Source organism: Malaya genurostris, chromosome 3, assembly GCF_030247185.1.
Source record: "Malaya genurostris strain Urasoe2022 chromosome 3, Malgen_1.1, whole genome shotgun sequence".
Classification (NCBI taxonomy): Eukaryota; Metazoa; Arthropoda; class Insecta; order Diptera; family Culicidae; genus Malaya; species Malaya genurostris.
This window is the reverse complement of record NC_080572.1, coordinates 200,620,245-200,637,431: the sequence shown is the minus strand read 5'-3', so window position 1 is coordinate 200,637,431 and position 17,187 is coordinate 200,620,245. Positions and strand designations below refer to the sequence as shown.

The window sequence follows — 17,187 nt, the reverse complement described above, 5'->3', positions numbered from 1 at the left end:
CCACGACTGGAGTAATCGTAACTATGATCACCGGATCCTTTAGTCAGATGTCATCGGGCATCTTTAGAACGTCGAACACACCCGGATCGACTGAAGGTGTCCACAGCTAAGGATGTTGCAAGTGTTGAAGAACATGATGAAGATTCATTAGCTGCTATTATGTGAATTCAAGCGATTGAATTTTTTCGGAATAGTTCCTTGAATAAAACTTTTGTTTTAAGTCCCTAATTATTTTATTTTTTTATTTTTTATTATTTTAAATTTGCTAACGTATAAATCAAAAAGTATATGAGGAGAAATGAAGTAAGTGGTCCGGTAGAAGCTCTTCAATCAATTATCATTCCTTTTTTTGACGTTCGATTCAACTTGTATCGTTTCGGTGATATAAAGTGTTATCCGTCTTTGATTAGTACTGTTTCGTGTCGGTGCCAGCTGTCTGTGAGAACGATTGAATTACGCTTAAAACTGAACTATTGATCTCTCAAATTAAGGTGGCCATAAATCTCGGGAATTCAGATATGTTTCTTCTCATATGTTTAAAAAATCAGGCTTCAATGCGAAAAAGTGTGCAACCGGGTTAAATATCTGAAATGGAAGCTTAATTGAGTAAACCATATTATCGTTTCTACATTAAAAATCCATATTATCGTTTCTACATTAAAAATCTTGAATGTGGATCTAGTTGTTAAATCATGAGAGAATTTTATATTTTTCCTCTGTATTATTTTTTATTGATTTGTCATTTTTTTACCAAGTCCCGGGCTCCTACGATTACGAAATAGAATGATCATATAAATTATAATTTTCGTTTTAAAATGAATATTTATTGTATGTATTTCTTATTTTTATGATAGCGTGAAATGTTGGAGTGTTGCAGAACTGCGAATGAGACGATACACAAATTCGTTAGAAGAGAAGTTTGAATTTGAATTGATTATTGACTATGATGTAAGCACATAAAACTTTAGTAAAACCGATATGAAAATTTTAACGCTATTATTATCATATCGTTACAGGGTTCATTTAGGAGTTCTGGTGAAGAGGACAATGTCTTTACTGTTATAACATGGGTGGAGTCGAAGTCATACACAGATGTTGAGACTGAAACTGGTGTAGATGAAGAAGTACCCTTTGTATCAAGTGTATTTGATGAAGTGCTCATAAGTAATCCACGTGATAAAGAAGGAATCGCTTCTGTAGAGATGCTAGCAACACGAAAGCAACAAACTGCACAGGACTCTAATATGACATTACCAATTTATATCATTATTACATATTTTTATTTATCTTTATTTAGTTATCTATTTGTCGTCGAGAACATGAAACCGTTGTTCTCATCGTCAGGTGATTTGAGCATTTTTACTCATTCGGGTAAGAATTTGTCATTATTAGAAATCCTATGAGTTTATCATAATTTTTGAAAATTCATAGGTAATAGAATAACATTGTCCGATGTCCCTGCTGCAGTTCCCGGTGACGTCGATGTTGGAGTAAATCCAAATAACGAATCCATAATCGCACCAACAACCGATGAATCAAATGAATGTAGTGGCGATACATTCGAAGATGCACTTGGCGTTGGTCCTGAAGATTGGAATTTTCCCGTTTCAAATCGAGTTCCATCAAACATCTCGGAAGTTGGCGCTGCTGCGGTGCGCTCAAATCAACATGCTGACTTATGTTATCCTGCTGGTCCAAGTTCTGCTATATGTGATCCTGTATCGGTTATAAAGTCAGATTTGTCACTGGTTGTAAGTGAATTGAATTTTTTGAATACTATCGAACTATATTACTATTATCACTTTCATAGGAACCATTAAACAGAGATGGAACCGACATAAACGCAGCATTGATAACTCTGGCTTCTTCCGCTTTAAATCTGGCTGATTCTCGGTCCTCTCAGTTTATGTTCATGGAGTTACATCGTGAATTGGATGACATTCTCCGAAAATTATTAACGATTGAAGCAATGAAGCTCGGAGTTAGCATTTTGGAACAAGCGAATGAAATTTTGGAAAAGAATCGAAGCCAACAAAAGTAGATTAGACTCATTGTTTCTATACTCAATTATTTTTTCATTACATTTGTACATCTACATGGGATTAACTTTTGTAATAATAAAAACTTTGTTATATCTAAAAAATATTTTATCTGTTTCTTCATAAACTAAATCGAACTCCATTTTATCGAGGGTTATCAGAGGTATTCTCAAAGACGCTTCGCCTGATTACTTGAAGAAGTAATCCTCACTTTAATTGAATGACCAATTTGGAAACAATTCCGATACATTTTAAATTTCACACATCCTTACCAGAAATATCAGCAAATTAATTGATTAGGGTTTGTAATGCAATCGTGAAACTATGTAAACTTGAATTAGGAAAATTACAATATTTTATTTTATATTTAATAGACATTTTTTATTCAGGTCGTTTTGCGTACAAGCTTTACGTGGTCGATTGAGGTGATTTTTTAATTAAACTATTTTGTATATTGGATCTCCTTGTCACCCTTTTTTTTGGCGAGAGGAGCTTCCATTTCCATCCAGTGAGGATTGAGGAGCTGCTATTATGACCTAAGAATTTCTGAAACTATGAGTCAAATTAAAAAGCAACTCACATTATGTGATTTATCGATTTGACAGGTTCACGGGAATGTGTGGTGGAGTTGTCATTTTTGTCCAACAAAATCATGTATATAATAGGACTCAAAAGTCATAGCTTGTGACTGAACACCTAACCTAAATCTTAACAATTTTAATTGAGTTCATATTGCAATAAACAATACATTTAAAAAAAACCTATTTTTATCCACCTAGTGGCTTAATAATTCCTTTCTCATATTACTTATATTTTCAAAAACATCACTAGAAAATTTTGTCAAGATTTTTTTCAAATTTGAATAAAATCAAAAACTTTCTATAAATTCACTTTTTCTTTTTGTGAACAGTTATGTCAAGTTAATATATATTTAAATGTGACAGCCCTGCACGCTAAACAAAATTGAACAAAGAACGCTGTGTGCTAAGCGATGGAGTTTTTTTTATTCCGTACCAGCACGTACCGATGCTAACCGGTTTTGCATGACAGTTTGAAACACTCATCACCACATATTTTCCGAATCATAGGTCGGATCTGGATGAAATTGCACAGTATGTTTTAAATCTTTGAGAGTTTTAATATGAATTATGGTTTGTGAAAATCGGTTTGACCGTCCTGAGAAATCGAAGTGAGTTCCGTTTTCGGAGCTTTTCTTCACTATTACCGGCGTGTTCGGAAGCAAGAACCGGGGACTAGTAGTCCCAAAGTAGATTTATATATCCACTAACTAACAAGATCTGCCAACTAGATGAGTTTACCAGTAAATTCTATAAAAATTTGCACCTCGTTTCATCATCACTTTTGCAAAAATCAACATGAAATTGAAAAGTTTTCACCTCTCGCGGAGCTGGATAAACTTTTCGGGGACTTTTTAAAAAATTTCAAGACCTTTCATTTGCATCTTAATTTGTAAAAATCTGTTAACAAATTTCCGAGAAAATTGAGTGCGCATTTTCTCATAGATTTGCACATATTGCCTTATAATTCCGGAACCGGAAGTCGGATGAAGATTAAATTCAATAGCGAGCTATGGGACCATAAAATCATTCATTTGAATCAAAGTTTGTGAAAATCGGTCACGCCATCTCTGAGAAAAGTGAGTGACAATTTTTTTGCATTTTTTCGGTGGATATACAGGGTCCGCCATGTAACTTTTTTTAAACATGCAATAAAACACAAACGGTTCATCCGATTGCAAAATTTATTTTTTCATATTAAAGTACAATCCTCCCGGTTAATGAATTTCATTCAAACGGCTGCCTCAGCTGGCCTTGCAGTACGCCATACGGTCGGTCCAATTTTTTAGTACATTTTCGATTGTATGCAGCTTTATTTCAGCTATGACTGCACGAATGTTGTCCTTCAAGGCTTGAATTGTATCTGGCTTGTCCACATAACACTTATCTTTGACAGCCCCCCAAAGATAATAGTCTAACGGCGTCAAATCACAGCTCCGAGGCGACCAAACGACATCCGAATTTCGACTGATAATTCGATCTTCGAAGGCTGTGAGCAGAAGATCGATCGTAGCGTTGACTGTGTGGCACGGAGCGCCGTCTTGTTGGAACCAAAAGGTGTCCAAGTCTTCCTCTTCAAGTAAAGGGAAAAACCAATCGCTAATCATGGCGCGGTAACGCTCACCATTGACCGTGACGACGGCTCCTGTCGCATTTTTCAAGAAAAATGGCCCAATGATGCCGTCAGACCAAAATCAGCACCAAACCGTCACTCTCTGAGGATATATCAGCTTCTCCATGATAACGTGCGGGTTTTCCGTCCCCCAGATACGACAATTTTGCTTATTAACATACCCGCCGAGATGAAAATGTGCCTCATCCGAGATGATTTTTTGGCAAAAATCGGCGTCTTCTTCAAGCTGATCGCAAGCCCAGTATATACACAACCATTTTCGTATACATAACCATTTTCGTTCAGCGGAAGGAAAAACTAAGTTTTTGTCAAATCAGAAGTGACATTAAGGTTGCCAATGTCGAAATAACCGCTAGTTAAAAAAATGGCGGACCCTGTAGGTATAAAACTCAAAATTTCGGTTTAGGAAATTCGATTCAAAAGTCTGTTTTCAAAGTTATTGTATAGCTTTTCTAAATAAGAAAGGCCAAAGTTAGTAGCATATACCTTATGATAAAAAAAGAACCGGAATTTTCATTTTAAAATTCCCGCGCTTGTCCAATCGGTAAACTTTCATTCTCTCAACGTTGGCAACACTTTTATACACATTCTATCAAATTTTGACGCATTTCGTGTGGCGATTTTTATAATGGATTTTAGAACAACGTGCGTGCATCAAATTTTGTGTTGCAAATGGATTTAAATGTTCCGAAACGTTGAAAATGTTAGAAAAGGCCGTTGGTGAATCGTGTCTAGGAAAAACACAGGCATACGAGTGGTATAAACGCTTCAAAGGTGGTCGTACAAGCTTGGATCATGATGAGACCCTGGCCGCCCAACAACATCTGTTACTGAAGAAAACATTGAATCGGCGAAGCAAATCGTGTTGCAAAATCGTTCTGTACCTATTAGAGAGATTGCTGTGTTGTTGGGTATCTCTTATGAATCAGCCGAACACATTTTGACTGATGTTTTGGGTTTGAAACGCGTCGCTTCTCGGCTGGTGCCAAAAAAGCTGAATTTCATTCAAAAACAGCGTCGTGTTGATGTGGCCAAAGAAATGATTTCCAACGCAGATAGTGACCCCACATTCATCGAATGCATCGTAACTGGTGATGAGGTGTGGATCTATGAATATGACGTCGGAACCGCACAACAATCGACCCAATGGCGCTTCGAAGGCGAGCCGTTGTTCTAAATTTTCATCCATTATCAAAATCGCCACACGAAAACTTTTCAACTTCTTTATATAGACGCCAAACAAAAACTAATCGTACGTTATGCGTCAAAATTTGACAGAATGTGTATAAAAGTATTGCCAACGTTGAGAGAATTAAAGGTTTCCGATTGGACAAGCGCGGGAATTTTAAAATGAAAATTCCGGTTCTTTTTTTGATCACAAGGTATGCACTGGAATCGATCAAGTGAAAGCTAGAGCAATTAACAGAATAATTCAACTAATGAAAGCGATTACCAATATTCGAGAGTTTGAAAAAATGCGTGTCAGTTTTATTTGTATTCATGGCATCCAGATATATATCAGACATTTCTCACAAGTCTTTTGCTGACATTGAAACCTGACAATGTGCTGCAAACTCCGAAAAAGATTCAGTACAAAAAGTCTATACAGGTCTACTATCAATTGTTTTTTATATTTCTTACAAAGAAAGTGTAGATTAGTGGATTTTTATCACAAAGATGTTTCTGGTTTCTAATTGAATTTATACACTGAAGCTTCCAGAACTTGAGTTTAGTCGTTTGATCAAACTCAGCTATACGCAAGGTATAGTTTTTCCTTGTTTCTAACTAATTCTACTTTTCTTATAACTTCTATCTTCTGGAAGTGTGTTGTATAAGAGAGTCACTCACGGTGAATAACAAAGAAATTTCACTGTATGTGTCGAAAAATGTTAACCTATTCTATAAAATAATTAAATGTTCAAACTATTGGAAATATAAAAGCTTTCATATTGCCATATTTCCACTAGTTTCTTCAAACGACTGATCGTCGACTATTCTAAAAACGTCCCGCCGAAAATTCAATAAATCGTCGTTGAATCTCTGGCTGCTCTCGTTATGCAACTTTGTCATGACTGGTTTGATAGGTTCCAGTGCGGCTGTTTCGGCCAGATCCTTGTAGTACTCTCCCTGAGCAGGTCCCATCATGTGTGCTTGGCTCTTTCTATACCCTTGTTCCCAACGCCGTTCCATTTGTGCATTCATATCAGTAATCATTTCTTGTTGCGTAGGTAGGCGTTTTTCTCCACTGTAATATTTCAGACAGAATCTTGCCTGTAAATCGAACATCTGTGCGGCACACACATAATACGGAAGTCCGATGAAGGCCATCGTCGGTTGAGTGATGTTGATACAGTGTTTGAACAGTGGTTGAACGTAGTTGTCGTCCACTGATACTCCACAGCTTGCACCCAAAAATGGAAAATTGTACCGATAGCCGGTGCAGTATAAGATTACAGAGAAATCCTCACACGTTCCGTCTACGAACGACGCTCCTGTAGGTGTGAGCTCTCGAACATCCGGTTTTTGCGTGAGGTTGATTGGGAAGATAGTCTTGAATGGTTCCTTCGTGTGATGGCTCATTGTAACATGACGCGCTTTTTTAGAAATTTCCAACGCCAAATCCATTCCCGATGGTCCTGCTCCAATGACTAGAACTGTTTCACCTAAAGGTTGAAGGTTTTAATCAATCTGGACAGAATCAGAAATCCATGCGGCAACAGTCTTACCATTAAAATTTTCCGCCGATCTGTAGTCATGACTATGCAGTTGCTTTCCTAGGAAAACATCAGTATTGCTAAAATGAGGTTTCTGTGGAGTATGGTAGTGTCCATTACAAACAAAAACGTAATCGAAAAAATATGTTCCAATTTTAGCTTCAGGAAGATTTTTAACTTGCACTTTCCACTTTTTGGGTCCATTCGTGACAGTATCCACCATCATCACGTGATATTCAAATCGCACATGACGTATCACATCGAACTTTTCCGCGTAACATTGTAAGAAGTTTAGGATGTCTTGTGAAGGAATATATGATTCTTTTTGTTCAGGAATCGGAAAATCCGGAAAACCCATAACCTCCTTCGGTAAGTTCGTCCGCAACCCTTTGTACATGCTAGTGTGGATATCCAGCCCATATTTGTCTTTTCCGATGGCGTCCGTATAATTCCACGTTCCACCAATTTCGGTGGTTTGTTCGAACACTACAATTTGACCACCGATTTCTAGTACACGTCTAGCTGTAGCGAGACCAGCAGTGCCAGCACCGATTATACAAAACACTGAGCTATGATCCATCACTAATGAAACTAGACTGCATTTGAATTCAGTCGATTCAGTGAACTAACACCGTTAGTTCTCGCCTTTATTCATTTATACTGGCAGCTAATGTAAACTGCAACTGCGCTTCCTTATCAGGTGCCCTTTTTGCTATGCGCAATGAACGCATAAAGAGATCGATCAGTGCGGAGGAACATTAATCATGCATTCAAGTGCACTTTCCTATTGATCGACAAACAACTACCTCGATATGCATTGCGGGTAAGCACCAACCACTAAAATGGATTACACAATTGCACAGACCTTATTAGTGGATTAAAAAACTTGCTGCTATGCTAGTGATCATATTGTTTTATGGTTTAATATGTAGATACACGGTTTAATGAAAGTTCTAAGATACGATTCATATCAATATTTCCGGATGCATTTTCTGATTTGAAGGGTAACGGCACCCGTAATTGTCTTGCATCTATTAGTCAGAAAGATATCGTCTAGCTCTGTTAGACACGATGCACAGTGGGGCAAATGAAGGCACAATACAGCTGATCACAAAGCAAAGGAAAATGATCAGTAAAATCAATTCCATGTCATTCCAGGAAGAAACCACACGAAATCATGTTCGTTTTAACCCAAGATCCATTTTTGTACTGTATTGTATTCAAGCTCAACTATACAACATAACACCGAAGTACTTGCAGAAAAGCGAATAGAGTGTTTCTGATGTAAAAAGTCTAATAAATCGATTGCACTTAGTTTTAATAACAGCAGCATACTCGTTGTACCGTTTCAATTCATTTCTTTTTGAGCCATAATATTCAATTGAAATATGATCAACAATCCAGAAGCAGATCCAATACGATCTATTAGTATTGGTTCATATTACGTACAAAACATCTGTGATCCAATTACACCCAAACCTCCGTTTACGAACAACGTTTTTTTTACGTTACCTCTTTTTACGTAACTTTTTTTACGAACCAAATCCCAAATAACTTAAATTTTTTTTACGAACCAACTTCGTAAAAAGAGGTTTTTGCATCCAATGAAAACAATTTCCGGCTCCATGGAAATTACTACAATATGGGTATTTTCGGAACGGGATTGATGAGTAGATGACGGAAAACGATGTTTGAAGTGGTTCGGAAATCCAATATAACGACTTGTTTAAAAACCCTTATAATATGGGTATTTTCGGAACGGGATTGATGAGTAGATGATGGAAAACGATGTTTGAAGTGGTTCGGAAATCCCAGATGGCATCTTCCGGTTATTTGATATTGCTTAAAAATATTTACAATATGGGTATTTTCGGGACGGGTTTGATGAGTATATACCGAGAAAATTATGTTTGAAAGCGCTTCAAAAATGAAAATGGTGAGTTCAGTTGTATCGGTATTCTTTGACGATCATTACGATATGATTTTATATCGTTATGCTTCTGACACAGGTGTCTCCTGCTAACCATTATTGTTTGAATATTGTACTATATTTTCGAAATGACCATAACAAGTAGACGTCTGAACAGCTATAATAATTTTATATTGTTATAGTTATACTGAAAGCTTTCAATATTTTATTGAACAACTGGAAGTTTCAATCTAATGTTTGGAAGCAACCACAAACATTAAAATTTTGTTTCAAATCAATGACCGTGTTCACCAATTTTTTTTTTATTTTCAGTGTTACACTTATAATTTCAGTTGTTTTAGTGTACGTGATAAAGTCGAAAAAAGTACTGTTACTCTCATCACGACACATTTGTTTTCATTTTAACTTGTCAAAATCTCATGTCAACTGGCCCGTCGGAATATGATTTAACATTTTGTAAGTCATTGAGAAAAAGGGATATTATTTGGCTCAAGTGGTAAGAGTCAGTTAGACAACCACATGACACTGAATTTCTAACATTTATGTGCACTTCCAGAAATAAATAGCAGATAAAGCAATTCCAGAAATAAATAGCAGATAAGACTATATGAGGGGTAGATGTAGCAAGTGCCTTTAAAAAGGGAGGTGTAATGTTTGTATGGCCTAACTCCGAAACTACTTAACGGATTGCTATCAAACTTGGCACACGTACTTCTTGCTCTTCAGAGATTTTTGAAGATTATAAATACTTTATGCACAACTTAGATATGATTTGTAATCTGGACTCCGTATCAAGTATCGTGGAACCTTAGAATTGAACGAGTGCAGGAACGATTTGTTCGTATGGCATTACGAAATTTACCGTGGAGAGATCCAGAAAAACTGGCCACCATATTCAGACAGATGCCAATTGTTAGGAATCGACTCGTTACAGCGACGTAGAAAAACTCAACAGGCATTGATAATTGCTAAGTTAATTTTGTGAAATTCGAGAAAATTATAAAATTCATGTTCACTCGATTTTAAAGATCGTGCATTCCAATTTAAAATGTTTGAAATATCATTTAACTGCTTCCAATTCCAATGTCCAATTTATAGTGTTGAAAATACTACTGTTGGCAAAAAATAGTAAGACTTTGTTCATAATTTTGAAATTCTTTTTTTATTTTTCCAAATTTCGTCCCCTCAAAGTTTTTTTTTCCAATCCGCGAAACAGTTGTTAAAGTCAATTTCCGGAATAGCCTTCAAGCCGCGTAGCGATTCACATTTGATGTCTCCAATCGACTCAAAACGGTTTCTCCGGAGCGGTCGTTTGAGTTTGCTGAATAGCCAGAAGTCACACGGAGCTAAATCAGGCGAATACGACGGTTGCGGAACGATATTGGTTCATTTTTTGGTGAAAAATCACCAAAAAACAATGCAGTATGCGACGGTGCATTATCGTGGTGCAAAAACTAAGAGTTGTCGGCCCAAATGATCTTTCAAAATAGTTGTTTCAGATCCTTCCGATATTTCAACGGTCCAGTGAAGGTCTCTGACTGTTAATCGTCGATTCTAGAGCATCAATTCCTTGATTTTATTGCCGTGTTCATCATCAGTAAGCTACCGCTTGTTTGGCAGCCTTTTTGAGCCGATTTTATTTCTCTTTCATGTTTCGTTACGTTACCAGGGAATTATGGCAGAAAAAATGGCACAGCCATAGAAATCGACTTACCTTCACAAAAAGAACATTCACTCCATTTTTATCGTGAAAACATATATGTTTTTATGCACTAATCGCATCTAAAATGAATTATCTAAACATTGTCAGGATAGATTTTTGATACATGCTTTTGAATGCGAGATATTCAATGAATAAGTTGAAAGACGGCGTTTTCAGCTATGCAATTCTTCCTTCAGAAAAAAGACTTTCGCGACTGCTAATGTCAATGACTTATTCTGAAATTTTCACAGAATGATCTAAACTAATTTTCTAAGAGATTGTCAGTTGGGTTTTTTTTTATATTCGTCACCGTTTCTGAGAAAATCAGATTTGAAGCGTGAAAATAGCCCTCTAAATCACCCTAAAACACACTGGCCTCAGCCCTTAATACTTCAGAAAGACAGATTTAGACGTATACTAAACACTAATGAATATTTTGAAACGACACTTGGCACAGATGTCACTGACAGTCATACCATCCTAGAAAAAAAAATATTTTGAAGATTAAGGTTTTCGCGCGAAATATAAGTCTTACTACTTTTTTGCCCACAGTAGTATTATTCAATGCTGAATTTTAAATTCATAATAACATTATTTGCACAATTCCACCCAACTTGAAATTCTTCGAAAAAGGAATCGGCTAATTGGCTCCAGTGGCACGTCCCCCTTGTTATTTGAATATTTGTGCCTTCTCATCATTTTCCTGGTGGGAAGGGAAGGATAAAAGGATGCATTCCCGAAAGAATGCAGAACGATTCGCAATATGTATGAGCAGAAGTGAATTCGGCCCGCCATAAGGGATGCCAAACAATCATAATTTTTACATGCACGGAAAGATAGCTTTCTCCGTTGTTCTATTAGTTCTATCATATAGTATTTTTTCTTTTATTTCTTCATGTGACACAATTATTCATTACATTGAAATTTGCATAAGTTGTAGGGGAAGATGTTCGGTTGCCGGCACCCGAACGTAACTTTTGACAGAAAGCAGATAGTGTCATTTCGACAAATGTCATGTGTGTGTAATAGCAGCACGTTTTTTTCGTGCCGAATACTAAAGCAAACAGACCCTTGTACTTTTTGCAGCGCTCAAAACAAATTAATTACGTGAAAATCAACACAAAAATTTTTTACGACTTTTTTATGGTATCATAAATGGAAAAGCATCAATCAAAAAGGTGAGTTGATTGAATATATAATGAGGTGAAATCGATCTATTTCGTGATTTAATACCGGATGCTATCAAAATTTTCGCAACCAAAGTTTTATTTCGTCATTTTCAAAATGTCTACCGATTTCGGTTACCGGCACCCCAACGTGTTCGATTACTGGTACACTAACTTTTTTGACAACTCGCGAAAAATTGTCAGTGATATGCAGAGATGCCAAGTCTTAAAATTTGTCTGTAAATTATCAAATTTCTTAGTTAACATGTAAACCTTTTTTCGTCTAAAGACTTTTCACAGCCTTTTGAAACTTCAACTGTTTGCAGACATTCGTCAGAAATGTCAGACTTTTGAAAATTTGGCGCGATCTTTTCGTTTTTGTTAACTAAAATTATTGTATTACCTGGCATCTCGGGAGATATGCAACACGTGCACAACTTGACAGCTTCAATACATCCGTCATATATGTAAAAACTTTGGTTCTCTGGTTCTGGTTCGTTGCTTAGTGGATAAAAAGATAATAAATTCGACTTCAGCATCGTATTCAATCCCACGAAGACGGTGGAAGACCGGCCTAATCAACACCAAAGGCGCCATCATCCAAATCATTGGCCAAGAGAGCCACACGGAACCACCCGCGATCCCATTTCAACCAGAATATTAGTTGATTTTCTGAATTCGATTGGTTAAAATTTAGTACAACTTATCGATTGTTGTTTTAACTAAACTGTCATTTTTGTTTTTCGATTAGCAGAAACGATGGTTGAAACAACTAATTTAACTGTTTGAAGAAAAAATGCTGTCAATTAGTGAGGACACATACCTTTCAAATTCAACAAATATTTTATTTGAAATAACTGGCGTTGTTATTGAAACAAAATTCTGTGAGTTGAAAAATAAATCGGTTTTATTTGTTTTAGACATTGCAAATAGTTGAATCAACTCGAACAATGTTATTGATTTGCGAAAATAATCAAAATATACTTACTGATACACGTCATGATCTATTTGAAATAAGTTCGGTATGTTGAGATTCATGAAATAAATATCGTTGTTAAAATATAAACAGTATTTTATATTGACAAGTAATATCATTAAGGCTGGGAAAACCACCGATCACTGCTGATTTCAAGTGATATTAACCAAGGAATAAATTATCATTACGAAATCAGAACTGATCTGATCTCTAAGTGATTTTGATTTTTGTATGATCATGATCATGTCAAGTCGAGATCAGTAAAGATCTAAATTCTAAAAAAATACTTCTGATTCGATCGGAAATGATTGATGTAGAAAATTATTAAAATTATTAAATTTACCTAAAATGAGTATTGAAAGATGATGCCTTTAAACGGTTGAACTAAAGTTATGCACTGATAATTTTAGTCAATTTATATGAGCTTGGGTGCATCAACCGCTGGGAATTGGAATTTTGCGACGGCAATTCAAACGCGCCATTCAATCGCAGCGCGTTCTTTGTGTTTGAAACCCTTCGCTCCTGTTACTTTTATAAATTAAATTCATGTCAAAAAGCGTTTTATTGCTAATGCATGAACATCATCATCGGTATCAAACAGCTGGAATTAAAACAGTCTGCTGGAAGTGAATCAATGATCGAGTTTGAAGCATAAAACTTTTGCGCATACCTGAAAGATTAAGAGATGATAATTCATTAACATTTTCTAATTTGTCACCAAATCTTTTTCATCTTAAACAAGGTTAACTTTATCACAACACCGCTATTAGATAAACACTTGTGTTAAGTAATGTCATTGCTAAAACCTTGAACATCCCTAATTAGTACAACACTATAACAGTACTCATCTCACTCGATCACACATCAATGTATTATCTCTCCTTATCACTTATTTACTTGATCGCACAACAGAATAGGCCTTTTTTCATTCCTCGTTTCTCGTGTTCGGTGCAGATGATAAAACCAGTATACTATTGCTAGACCAGATCAGACGAAATAAAGTACTCGATATCTTCGCATCAAATCTTTGTATCGTTAAGATAATAGGCAGAGAAAATAAACCACGAGTTTCCGTTCCTACACTTTGACCGACCAATTATTAGAACGAAATCCAACAACTTGTTATCATAAATTTCTCAAATCGAATGAACACATTCTCACCAAACGCTTTAACCATCGATGTTGTTTTCATTGACATTTTGAAGCGACGCGAACAGATTTCAACTAAAAAAGTTGTTGATTTTGCATTGCGATTATTGTTTTGCTTTCAACTGTCTCCGACATTTGACAGCATTCGAAACAACATATTTTTCAACTACTTGAATATATGCAAATCAAAAACCATATTGGTTGAATCAAAAAGAAATTATTTAAATCAACTATCGCAAAAATCGGTTCTCCGTGCAAGGCAAAGTCAACATCAGACAATGAAGGCTTTTCTCCAAAACGCCGCCGAAAAGAATAAATTCCATTTTTTCTTTGAATAGTTGCAGTTTTAACTTATATTTTTTCCATTTTTAGCGAAATTTCTTGGGGTGCCGGTAACCGAAAACCTTTTTTTAAATGGCCTAAATCAATCACTTTACTAAGTTGATAATAAAGTTAGTTTAATCCAGTGAATCAACTTATTTTCTTATTCAGTTGTTAGCTAGGGACTGTAACTTTTCATTGATGTATATATGTCCGCATAATGTGAACTTAGTCAGAAGTTATAAGCTTAAAAGCTCTCTTACTGAGCGAGGGTAGTTTCATCAAACAAACACTTTTCACAAATCTGTGTGGATTTCGCACGGGGTTTGAGCAAACGCGATATAAAAACCAGGTTAGAAACTGACTCGATTTTCAGTTCAACAACGTTGAAACCGAGTTCGAAACTGGCTTCGAACAAACGGTTTGACAGCAGGTTGAGTGCAAACTGGGTTAGGTTTGGCATCAAGCGAAAACGACATAAGTTTACTTGATTTATGCAATTAGGAAACCTGAGAAATCTGCACACAAATTAAATTCCACTGGATTCTGAGATGATTATGACTTTCATTGGTTTAGTTTTTGGTGAAATTACACTGAAAAAAAAATCAGTTTGAACAAGGAAAATATTTTTCAAATAATTTTTTTTTCTTTAAAAGTGTTCAAAGTGTTTTTTGTTCGAGTTAGCGTAAAAAAGGCAAAATAAAAAATTCCCATATAACATGTTACAGTGATTCAATGTTCAGAAAACATCGAAGGAAACGTCAAAATGCTTTGCACAAAAGGGGCATCGCTTTTAGAAATATGTCATAGCGCCTACCGTGAATACTTCTTTCTACTCCTGCCCAAAAGTTTCTTTCTACTACAGCCACAACGGATGCATGTTAACAGCGGAACCAATCGTACACCATGGGGATACTAATTATGCTTCCAAGAACCGATTACCTACTTAAAATATGTCCGAAAGCAGAAGCAAGTGAAAGTGCGCCGATACATTTAACATAAGTCGTTAAAATTTCTCTCATATGTCTCTTAGAGATCGTAAAATTCGTATCTGAAAGAAGAGACCTATGGATGGAGACTGTGACAAATTGATGTAAATGCTTTCATTCATGATCGTAACGCTATTTTAAATCACTATGTTTTCGTTTTCATTAAAAAATTTCTTATCAACGGCACTTCAGTCAAATTTGAACAAACGAATAAAATTTGTATTAAAATACATTTTCCTTTGCAAAGTAGGCCTATCTTTAAATTGCAAAATGGTCGAATATACCACAAACTCTATACCTATTAGTTATACCTCATTCTGAAGGAAGCGAACCGAGTCGGAAACTTTATTTGGCTAAAAAAAAACGGAACAAAATTAGATGAAAGTAAAATACATAAAATTGAAAAGTGAAAATTTAGTATGAATGATTTCTCGGAAGAAATTGGAACCGTTTAAGAGTCAGGGATGCTGTCGTTCGTGGGAAATCGCGTGCGCATTCGGGAGTGATGAAAGGAACTCTGCTACGGCATAGCGGGCGGCGAAAAACAGAACAGAGCGCCGGAGGATTTGAGGTCGTTAAATGCATGTTTCGAGATTATGTTTACGACTTCTTAAGACGTTCGAGTCACAATATGTCAAAGAGACATTTAAGCCAATCTGTTCCTAAGTAATAGATGCGTTTGATCTGTGAGCACCAGAATCATTTGCCATGGGAATGCAAGTAGGTAATCAGTGCATTCCTTCGTCCTTGTATATGAACATAAACTATGTAGAGACAGTACATAGAATGTTGTGACCACCCGTGGTATTTTCCTATTTGAATGATTGTGAAACGATTGCGGTTGCGCAGGGTAACCTATCGAGTAATACAGATTTAATGTTTGTAGACAATAGACTCCAATAGACTCCAACCGTCTTGTCAATCAAGTGATATTTGTTGCAAGTGTAAGAAGTCTGATAGAAACATTTAATCGTCGAGTTCAGTCTCAAGGGTTTAGATTTGCATTTGGAAAACTTCAAGTTTTTGATGAAAAATTGTCATTATGATAACAGAATCTAATATCACAGCACGGTCGAGTGTCATATACCAATCGATTCAGTTCGACGAACTGAGCAAATGTCAAATAGATCTCAGAGATAGCTTGGCCGATTTTGATCAAAATAGTCGCATATGTAGTCGCGGAAGGATGGTTTTAAGTTCTGATGTTCACATTTTTAGTTATACATTTGTTTTTTTTTTTGCATGCGGTTTCTTTACGAGGTTTTTTTGCGCGGATTTCGAAGTTATGCGAGTTTTCAAATACATGAAACGTCGAGATCTGGTGCTGTCCAGATTTTTTTAAGTCAACTCTCCGACACCTAAAAAATTTTAGATATTTTTCAAAAAAATATTTTTAGAGATTACACCAGATATGGACGTTTCATGCATTTCTAAGACATGTGGCATCGCGGTACGTATCCCCTGCGGAAAAAAAGACCTCATTGTTCAAATTTTGTTATCAATATATTATTTTTTTATTCAGTTCTTTACAATATCTGTCATAATTGACCTTGAAAAGTTGAACTAGTGGACCCGTGCAAACTTTCGCAATGTGCATGTAGGTTTCTGAGGTATTACAGAAGAATGGGGGAGAACGAAGTTTCAAATGTGATTGATTGATTGTATGTTGATTTTAACCCGGCTTCAACCTGAATGGGTCAATTGGGGCCGCAGGAAACGTCATCGGTAAGCCCGCTGAACTGAGCTGAAGTAGACTGCCCGTAGTTGCACTTCGTGATTGACCGAATAAGTGAAAATGCACGATGAACCAACAAAATGATGCTTGGGAGAGGCGAATCATTCTCACTGTGCATACCCACTGATTCAAAACTTTGCATAAAATGGTCAATAACGACGCCGGCCACGATCAAAGACTGTGCTACTGAGGAAGGGAAGGAATGATAGTCCGATACTCGTTGTTTCTAGAGACCGCGGGTACCACTGCATCTCC

General features: G+C 36.2%; 2 protein-coding genes across 2 annotated transcripts; one reads left to right on the top strand and one right to left on the bottom strand.

Annotated features, from left to right (window-relative positions):
• The first annotated feature begins 745 nt into the window (after positions 1-745).
• Positions 746-2,095, top strand: LOC131437676 (uncharacterized). The gene is made up of 3 exons (XM_058607179.1): positions 746-948; positions 1,017-1,371; positions 1,432-2,095. The coding sequence occupies exons 1-3, from the start codon at positions 886-888 to the stop codon at positions 1,818-1,820; spliced, it is 807 nt and encodes a 268-aa protein (XP_058463162.1). The 5' UTR covers positions 746-885; the 3' UTR covers positions 1,821-2,095.
• Positions 2,096-5,858: 3,763 nt separating this feature from the next.
• LOC131438841 (senecionine N-oxygenase-like) lies at positions 5,859-7,571 on the bottom strand. The gene is made up of 2 exons (XM_058609172.1): positions 6,977-7,571; positions 5,859-6,913 (listed from the first exon to the last, which is right to left on the bottom strand). Exons 1-2 carry the CDS (start codon positions 7,542-7,544, stop codon positions 6,195-6,197), a joined length of 1,287 nt encoding a protein of 428 aa, XP_058465155.1. The 5' UTR covers positions 7,545-7,571; the 3' UTR covers positions 5,859-6,194.
• Positions 7,572-17,187: the final 9,616 nt, after the last annotated feature.

Excerpts from the sequence above, each read along its gene's own strand:
- LOC131438841 (XM_058609172.1), bottom strand. The coding sequence starts at position 7,544 with ATGGATCATAGCTCAGTGTTTTGTATAATCGGTGCTGGCACTGCTGGT. Across the intron at positions 6,914-6,976 it reads ATCGGCGGAAAATTTTAATG|GTGAAACAGTTCTAGTCATT; the intron begins GTAAGACTGTTG and ends TTCAACCTTTAG.
- LOC131437676 (XM_058607179.1), top strand. The coding sequence starts at position 886 with ATGAGACGATACACAAATTCGTTAGAAGAGAAGTTTGAATTTGAATTG. Across the intron at positions 949-1,016 it reads AATTGATTATTGACTATGAT|GGTTCATTTAGGAGTTCTGG; the intron begins GTAAGCACATAA and ends ATATCGTTACAG. Across the intron at positions 1,372-1,431 it reads GAGCATTTTTACTCATTCGG|GTAATAGAATAACATTGTCC; the intron begins GTAAGAATTTGT and ends GAAAATTCATAG.